The sequence below is a fragment of the Corticium candelabrum genome, chromosome 16 (assembly GCF_963422355.1).
Source record: "Corticium candelabrum chromosome 16, ooCorCand1.1, whole genome shotgun sequence".
NCBI classification, from domain to species: domain Eukaryota; kingdom Metazoa; phylum Porifera; class Homoscleromorpha; order Homosclerophorida; family Plakinidae; genus Corticium; species Corticium candelabrum.
Genome location: NC_085100.1, coordinates 3,714,426 through 3,723,191, shown reverse-complemented (window position 1 = coordinate 3,723,191; position 8,766 = coordinate 3,714,426). Strand labels below are relative to the sequence as shown.

General features: G+C 43.3%; 1 protein-coding gene across 2 annotated transcripts; it reads left to right on the top strand.

Annotated features, from left to right (window-relative positions):
* Window positions 1-259: 259 nt before the first annotated feature.
* Window positions 260-6,789, top strand: LOC134191853 (A disintegrin and metalloproteinase with thrombospondin motifs gon-1-like). 2 transcript variants are annotated; one of them, XR_009971855.1, is made up of 8 exons: window positions 260-419; window positions 488-679; window positions 752-877; window positions 936-1,107; window positions 1,261-5,497; window positions 5,557-5,745; window positions 6,237-6,465; window positions 6,521-6,620. XR_009971855.1 is itself a non-coding variant. In XM_062660481.1 (8 exons), exons 2-8 carry the CDS (start codon window positions 607-609, stop codon window positions 6,655-6,657), a joined length of 5,073 nt encoding a protein of 1,690 aa, XP_062516465.1. In that variant the 5' UTR covers window positions 264-419; window positions 488-606; the 3' UTR covers window positions 6,658-6,789. The 2 variants fall into 2 exon arrangements, 1 of the variants encoding a protein (XP_062516465.1); XM_062660481.1 differs by having other exon boundaries at window positions 264-419; window positions 6,237-6,375; window positions 6,521-6,789.
* Window positions 6,790-8,766: the final 1,977 nt, after the last annotated feature.

Genomic DNA, 8,766 nt, shown 5'->3' with positions numbered 1-8,766 from the left:
CGCTAGAAGATCTCTAGAAACTTTTCTCCAGAAAAATCTTGCACAGCGACTGCGTGGGAGAAGCATAGCCTTGTACCCAGGCCCTCCTGCGCGCCCGGAGACCTGACTTCACTGTGATGAACCCATGGGGGACAGGGCTGTGGGGACACGCACAAAATTGCTGCTCGATATCTGAGCCTCCACATGCGGCGGCTGCCGAAGTCTAGAACGTACTTTTACTCAAGTTACTTAGACTGCTAGCGCACGTTAGAGTCTGATAGACGAAAATGAGTCAGTTGTCTTTGTGCGATTTTGGACGTCTCAAGCTAATCAAGGATATAGAAGAGAGGTATGAATATCTTTGTATACTGGACAAGAGGGCTCCGAGGGCTCTTTAGATGGAAGATTTGCATTATCAAGAAGCACAGTGCATAAAATTTGTAAGTGCTAGCTAGGGAATAATAGGTGTAGTCGCACCTCTGCTAATTGGGCTTTGTTGTTGGATTAGATTGTTTTCAAATCAGTGCAGTTGTGGAGAAAGCAAGACATTGATCAAGGGCGTTTGTATCTCCCTTCATTGTATGACTTTTCCTGGCTCTCGTTGAACAGGCAGTAGACTTGGTCAACATGCCTTCTAGTCTACACGTGAACTTCCTTACCATTTTCTTTGTCATTTCTCCGTGGCTTGCTAGTGGTCAATGTAAGCAAGATGTCCATGTAGTGCGGGTAATCTGCTTCTTGACATGCAGTTGCTTGTTTTCGTCTATGTTAGTCAATGTTCCTGACAGACCTTATATTAATGCACTGCCCACTGGCTTTTTGTCTAACTTTGACGGATGGGGCAAGTATGAGTGGCTGCCAAAGAACAGCTCATGTGTACCGTCTTGTGGATATGGCCGTAAGACGTTTCAATGTAGCTAGAGTTCACTGGATTGAGGTTCAGATTTTGACTGCAGGTACCATCAAGGCTACTTATGCGTGTTGGGCCACAACAAATGGAGGCGACACAATACATGTAATAGACAGTTGGTGTCTTGACAATGGCATTGGAGACAGACCTCCTGCAGTAGAAATACCTTGTGGAAGAAAGATGGATGAAGATTGTGACTGTTTAGAAGGAAGTCCAACGTATGTGACGCTGTAACTTGATTAGTATTGTTTGTGGCAGTGGCTGTGATATAGAGTCTATCCTGTATATAGCACTGCGTAGTACAAAGGTGTATGTTGTCTAAATTAAATCAATCTAATAAATAAGTGAAGGACTCTGTTTGTGTGTGCTAGGTTGGTATTTACACATTTTGCAGAGTGTGTGCAACCATGTGGTGGCAAACTAGAACGAAGTGCCAAATGTATCAACTACGACTTTTTCTGTGAACAAGAAGGTTCAGATCAGGCTATTACAAACTGTGCTCGAATTATTGATACAGAAGAAGATTGTGGACAGGATCTGGTTGCTACTTGTAGTACTTATTCATGGGTTGGTACTGGTAGAATCGCACGAAATGCAACCTGTGGTCCCATTGAATTAAGAGAAGACATGGCATGTCAGGTGCTCATCTTTCTGAGACAAGGACAGAACACTTTTCTGGTGCCAGATATAGAGTGTTTTGCATTTGGACCACTAAGTCGAGAGTCAAAGGAAGCAGCCAGTGTCAGGTACAGATCAGAAGCATGTAACTATATGCCAGGAGAATGGAGTGCCTGTGATGCCACATGTGGGGCAGGTACACAGACAAGAACAAAGAAATGCTTGCAAAGGGGAAGGCGTGAAATAGATTTAATACAATGTAGTTACATTCCTGGTATTATCGATCCTCCTACTACTACAAGCTGTAGTGTTAGCTGTAAATACGTGCCTACAGAATGGAGTGCATGCAGTGCTACTTGTGGTGATGGTACAAGAGAAAGACGCAGAAGTTGTGTGCAGACCATAGATAGTGTTGAAAGAACAGTAGATTTTAACGAGTGTGTTAAAGATGCAAGCATAGTCATTCAGCCAGAACAGGAGACTGAACTTTGCAGATTGAGAGATTGTGAATGTGAAGTACCATATTATGTTCCAGAAGATTATGGTGCATGTTCAGCCACGTGTGAAGGCACACAGACACGATCTATCAGATGTGAATGTCCTGTTGAAGGTGTAGTACAACAAGAAGAGATGAGTGTTTGCAGGAGGCTCATTAGTGGGGCAGCTCCAGAAACAGTGAGACGATGCAATGATATTCCATGTCCCACGTATCAATACAGAGTTGGGGCGTGGGGACAGTGTGACTCAGTATGTGGGACAGGGAACCGTAGTCGTCAAGTCGAGTGTGTTAAGACGCAAGGAAGTGTTGTGAGCATTGTCTCTTTACAAGAATGTACTGATAATGGTCTTAGTGAGCCATCATTTTCTGTTGAAAGCTGCAGTGTTAGCTGCCAGTATGTGGCTACAGAATGGAGTACATGCAGTGCTACTTGTGGTAATGGTACAAGAGAAAGACGCAGAAGTTGTGTGCAGACCATGGATAGTGTTGAAAGAACAGTTGATTTTAACGAGTGTGTTAAAGATGCAAGTGTAGTCATTCAGCCAGAACAGGAGACTGAACTTTGCAGATTGAGAGAGTGTGAATGTGAAGTACCATATTATGTTCCAGAAGGTTATGATGCATGTTCAGCTACCTGTGAAGGCACACAGTCACGATCTATCAGATGTGAATGTCCTGTTGAAGGTGTAGTACGACAAGAAGAGATGAATGTTTGCAGGAGGCTCATTAGTGGGGCAGCTCCAGAAACAGTGAGACGATGCAATGATATTCCATGTCCCACGTATCAATACAGAGTTGGGGCGTGGGGACAGTGTGACTCAGTATGTGGGACAGGGAACCGTAGCCGTCAAGTCGAGTGTGTTAAGACACAAGGAAGTGTTGTGAGCATAGTGTCTTTACAAGAATGTACTGATAATGGTCTTAGTGAGCCATCATTTTCTGTTGAAAGCTGCAGTGTTAGCTGTAAATATGTGGCTACAGAATGGAGTATATGCAGTGCTACTTGTGGTAATGGTACACGAGAAAGACGCAGAAGTTGTGTGCAGACCATAGATAGTGTTGAAAGAACAGTTGATTTTAACGAGTGTGTTAAAGATGCAAGCGTAGTCATTCAGCCAGATCAAGAAATTGAAAGGTGCAGATTGAGAGATTGTGAATGTGAAGTACCATATTATGTTCCGGAGGATTATGGCACATGTTCAGCCACTTGTGAAGGCACACAGACACGATCTATCAGATGTGAATGTCCTGTTGAAGGTGTTGTACAACAAGAAGAGATGAATGTTTGCAGGAGGCTCATTAATGGGGCAACTCCAGAAACAGTAAGACCATGCAATGATATTCCATGTCCAATGTATCAATACAGAGTTGGTGCGTGGGGACAATGTGACTCAGTATGTGGGACAGGGAATCATAGCCGTCAAGTTGAGTGTGTTAAGACACGAGGAAGTGTTGTGAGCATTGTGTCTTTACAAGAATGTACTGATAATGGTCTAAGTAAGCCACCAATTTCTGTTGAAAGCTGCACTGTTAGCTGCCAATATGTGACTACAGAATGGAGTACATGCAGTGCTACTTGTGGTGATGGTACAAGAGAACGACGCAGAAGTTGTGTGCAGACCATAGATAGTGTTGAAAGAACAGTAGATTTTAACGAGTGTGCTAAAGATGTAAGCGTAGTCATTCAGCCAGAACAGGAGACTGAACTTTGCAGATTGAGAGAGTGTGAATGTGAAGTACCATATTATGTTCCAGAAGATTATGGTGCATGTTCAGCCACTTGTGAAGGCACACAGACACGATCTATCAGATGTGAATGTCCTGTTGAAGGTAGCATACAACAAGAAGAGATGAGTGTTTGCAGGAGGCTCATTAGTGGAGCAGCTCCAGAAACAGTGAGACGATGCAATGATATTCCATGTCCCACGTATCAATACAGAGTTGGGGCGTGGGGACAGTGTGACTCAGTATGTGGGACAGGGAATCGTAGTCGTCAAGTCGAGTGTGTTAAGACACAAGGAAGTGTTGTGAGCATTGTCTCTTTGCAAGAATGTACTGATAATGGTCTAAGTGAGCCACCAATTTCTGTTGAAAGTTGCAGTGTTAGCTGCCAGTATGTGGCTACAGAATGGAGTACATGCAGTGCAACTTGTGGTGATGGAATGAGACAAAGAAAGAGACGTTGTATCCAGACAATAGACGGTGTTCAAACACGAGTTGAGTTTGAGGAATGTGTTAAAGACTCGAGTGTAGTTGTTCGGCCACAAGAAGAGACTGAAAGTTGCAGAATAAAAGATTGTGTATGTGAAGAGCCCTACTATGTTGCTGAGGATTTTGGTCCCTGTTCAGCAACATGTGAAGGTACGCAGACTCGTAATATCAGATGTGACTGTCGTGTTGAAGGTGTTGTGCGACAAGAAGACATTAGCATATGTCAGGCATTGACTACTGGTCCTGTTCCAGCAACAGAGAGACCATGCAACGATATTCCATGTCCAACTTACCATTATAGAGTTGGGAGTTGGGGAGATTGTGACTCAACTTGTGGTGCTGGCCAGCGCCGCCGTCCAGTTCAGTGCATTAAGACACAAGGAGCTGTTGTTACTGTTGTACCTCTGCAAGAGTGTATTGATAATGGTGCAGGTCCACCAGCAGTTGATGTTGAAAGCTGTAACAGCAGGTGCAGATATCAAGTCTTTCCATATCAAGAGTGTTCAGTTACATGTGGAGGAGGAATCCAAACAAGAGACGTTTTTTGTATTAGAACATCTGATTTTGGAAGAGAGAATGTGGCTTTGGCAGAATGTGCTAATGATCCAACTAATACCGAAGCTTTACCAGAAACTGAACAAGCTTGTAATGAGCAGGAATGTCCATGCTTGAATCCTCGGTGGCAGCCCAGCGTGTGGTCAGACTGTTCTCTATCGTGTGGAAATGGAACACGAACCAGAACTGTAGAGTGTCGCTGTTTTATTAGTGGACGGGACACGGTCGCCCCAGATGAGAAATGCGAAGGCCGAAGGCGTCCTCATCTGAGAGAGAACTGTTACACACGTTGTCCTTGTGTTGATCCTCAATATGTGGCTCTCCCATTTGGTCCATGTGACAAGACATGCGGTAGTGATGCATTTAGAAAACGAGACTTGGAATGTCATTGTCAGAGGGGAGAAGAAGAGGCAGTCGAGGACATAGAACTGTGTGACAACAGAATTCCAGAACAGAAGCCCGCTGTAATTGAACCTTGCGAACTTGGTGAATGTCCATGCACTAATGATACCATCAGATATCTCTACACCAGGTGGGGTGATTGTGACAGAGAATGTGAAGGTACAAGGAGACGAAAGGTCCAATGTCGCTGTGAAAAAGAAAATGTAGACAAGTGGGTTGATGACGAGATTTGTGTGCGATACCTTGGTCAAGCTCCAGTTACCAGTGAACAGTGTGAACTTCCGTGTGTGGCAGAGTGGAGGACAGTGACAGGCTGGACCGCTGTTAGTAAATAGTCTCTTTTAAATGTTTTTGTTATATAATAACATTGTGTCATCATTAGTGTTCAAAGTCATGTGGCCAAGGAACCAAGACAAGGGTAGTTGTGTGTGAGGTATTTGCCAATGGCAGACTGGTTGATCGGGGTAATGATTCACAATGCATTGGTGCCGACAAACCCATTGAAAGTATGGAGTGTACGGGTGCAGTAGCTGAAGACAAGGCTGTATGGATCACCTCAGGATGGACCACTGTAAGTGAATGTACTCATCGTTTTCAATTTGTCTTAATCTTAGGCTTGTTTCAACACATCGGTCCTTCTCAGATTTTACATACTTTATCTATTTGTTTCATTAGTAAACATACCAAAGACTTTTAGAGTGCAAACTTTAGCATTGGTTGATAATGGGATTAAGCACAAATCCAAAGTACGAAATGTTTGTTATTTTGTTGCTCTTTATTTTGAGCACTTGAATGCACTTGTCTTTAGTGATAACGCTCCCAGTTAGGTTATTGTGCTGGAGACATCTAGCACAGAGACTAGGTTTTGAGGCAATTTGTGTTTGAAAATTCCTGTATCTTCAACATTGTGGTTGTGCGGTTTTTAATTAAGAAACACATAAGATTGTCAGAAACAGTTAGTTAGTATTATTTAAATTTAAGTATGTATTGAAGGGTTTATGTCTACACATTTTTCAAATTCTGCAAATCTTTGTGTAACTAATTCTATTTCATTGATTGCAGTGTTCCAATACGTGTGGAGTTGGAGTGAAACATCGCCAAGTAAAGTGTGTAGACAAATGCACTGGACGGCAAAGGGGTCGACGACGCTGTCTCTCATTCACAAAGCCCTATCACAAAGGGGGATGCAATTTAATCCCATGTGAGTAACATTTGTCTGACACTGCTGTTCTTGCCTCCCATCTGAGTGGTGCTATTACTAGACACACAACAGCCATGTCACTCATTGAATGTAGGAAAGGGTAGAAGTGACGATGATAATAGTGTGCATCTTGTCTTCTTTGTAGGTGAATATGACAACTGTGTAGACAAACGAGATGGACTTAACTGTGACATGGTAGTACGTTTCAATATGTGTGAAGACATCAAGCATCACCGGGATTGCTGCCAATCGTGTCGTCATGTTTTGCTGGGCAAACGTTAGATCAGCTCATAAAAACAGGACCGTGATATACTGATGATGTGGTTTTTGCTTTTTTCCTTTTGTGTTGATTTGCTTTCTTGTAGATGTTAGTTTGATTCCATGTGAGTACCAGTTAAATTGTCTGATACTTGATTCTGCTCGTGCTGTGCCAATAAGATATCTAAGGAACTAACTTATAAACTAGTTTATATGTTAGTCTTGCTAGAGCATACAGCAAAGAACCACTTGCATTTCAAGGTTAGGCAAATACGTGACGTCGTGGATGACATTGTAATTGGACAATAAGTTATGAAAATATTGCTAAACATAATAAGTTTGACCAATATATATTAGGAGGGTTTAATAGTGTTACCACAAACCTTTATGAGGTGAGAACAGTAACCTTGTAAGTTGTCTCTGTTTATAGATGCAAGTGTGTAAACAAAGTGAGGGGACTTGACTGTGATGGGATTCAGGGTCTTTGTCAGTGTAATGAAATCAAAAATTGAGACTGCTGCCAATCATGTGTTGACAATTTGCTTGGGAAACGCTAGATTTCCTACAAGGATGACAGGGAGGAGTTGCCTTCATGGGCTGACCAGGTTATTTGAGTGTTTTTGTTTTGTCGTACTTTAAGAGTTCTCTGTAAGACAAATTGGCCTTTGGAGTGTGTGTGTGTGTGTGTGTGTGTGTGTGTGTGTGTGTGTGTGTGTGTGTGTGTGTGTGTGTGTGTGTGTATGTGTGTGTGTGTGTGTGTGTGTGTGTGTGTGTGTGTGTGTGTGTGTGTGTGTGTGTGTACATTGTGTCGTGATGGTTTGGAACGTTGGAGAGGGAGAATGGGAGCATGTGCTTCGGTGACAGTCAGAGATGTAATGTGTGAGGTGTGCTCCAGGACCTATAGAAGACAGAGTGATAAGGCGAGACACAAATGTTTGGAAGAAAGAAGGAAACCTATAAGGGAACAACAGGTTGCAATCCAATGTTCAAATTGTTTCAAATGGTTCCGAAGTAAAGGAGGATTGACAATTCATAGATGTTAAGAATTCTAGCAAGCACAATATTCCATCATAGGACTTGTTGCCTCTTAGAGGCAAGCGTGACCCTTTTACAGTATCTTTTTAACAGGACAGGACAGGACAGAGGTGTGTGTGTGTGTGTGTGTGTGTGTGTGTGTGTGTGTGTGGATGCAGTGTTCTCCCCAGAATATCTCAAAGGCATGGCGGTGTAGGCGTGGCTGAATGGCAACGTACTTGTGGGCGTGGTTGTTTCAAAACGTGGGCGTGGTCATCTGAGTGGAGTTTCCTGGCTTTGCAGTGAGCAGCATAGGGTGCTTGTGTTTGGTCTAAAATGTTAGCTGTACAACAATTCTATGCGTGGAGAGAGTACTGTACAACACAAGCAAGCAATCATTAACCCACTAGCGCTCCACTTTTCATCCGGGCTACTTTCTAATCTGCATGTCGAAAACCTGCGCCTCCCAATATATTCCAAGCCAATACAAATCACAAATTCGATTTAATAGCTTTCGTTAGTAACGTAGCACTAGTAGACAAGTTAGCTAAGCAGTCGGTGACAATTTTCCATGCCGATATCGACGCTAGAGACGTGCGCAGTATATTGGCATGCTCGCCGAGATCTACAAGTCGAAACTGTGAACGTGTCTAGACTAACCAGAGCAATGCTTTCGCTAACATTGGCTTTGAGCCGATGCCGTTCAAGCTCGTTCTGGCATCTGTAATCAGTGCATTGTCTTACATCCTGTGTAGGGTAACGCCTTCCAGATCGGCTTCCGTAAGTGCCAAAAAACGCCACTGGAAGAACGAGAAATTGAGCTATCACTTCAACAACACAATTTGACGCATTGATGTACTTTGTCTTGCGACTTTGTATTCTCTCAACGCATCAATAACGACTCCACGGCACAAACGGCTGCCGAGGGCGTGACTCACATACGGATTGGAATGTGGGCGAGTACGCCACCAAATGATGTTGGATCGGATTCCAAACACGTCGTAAGTATATTTTGGACATAGCGGTCTCTATGACGTTGCTTTTGGACTTTCCACAACAACAACAGGTGTTCCATTCGTCTAGACGAGATCTCACCCGAACTACTGGTCTCCCATTTCT

What these genes read in the sequence shown, in the direction of transcription:
- LOC134191853 (XM_062660481.1), top strand. Translation starts at nt 607, where the DNA reads ATGCCTTCTAGTCTACACGTGAACTTCCTTACCATTTTCTTTGTCATT. An exon ending in ACCGTCTTGTGGATATGGCC is followed by an intron (nt 878 to 935) that starts GTAAGACGTTTC and finishes TTTTGACTGCAG; the next exon opens with GTACCATCAAGGCTACTTAT. An exon ending in GGGATGCAATTTAATCCCAT is followed by an intron (nt 6,376 to 6,520) that starts GTGAGTAACATT and finishes TCTTCTTTGTAG; the next exon opens with GTGAATATGACAACTGTGTA.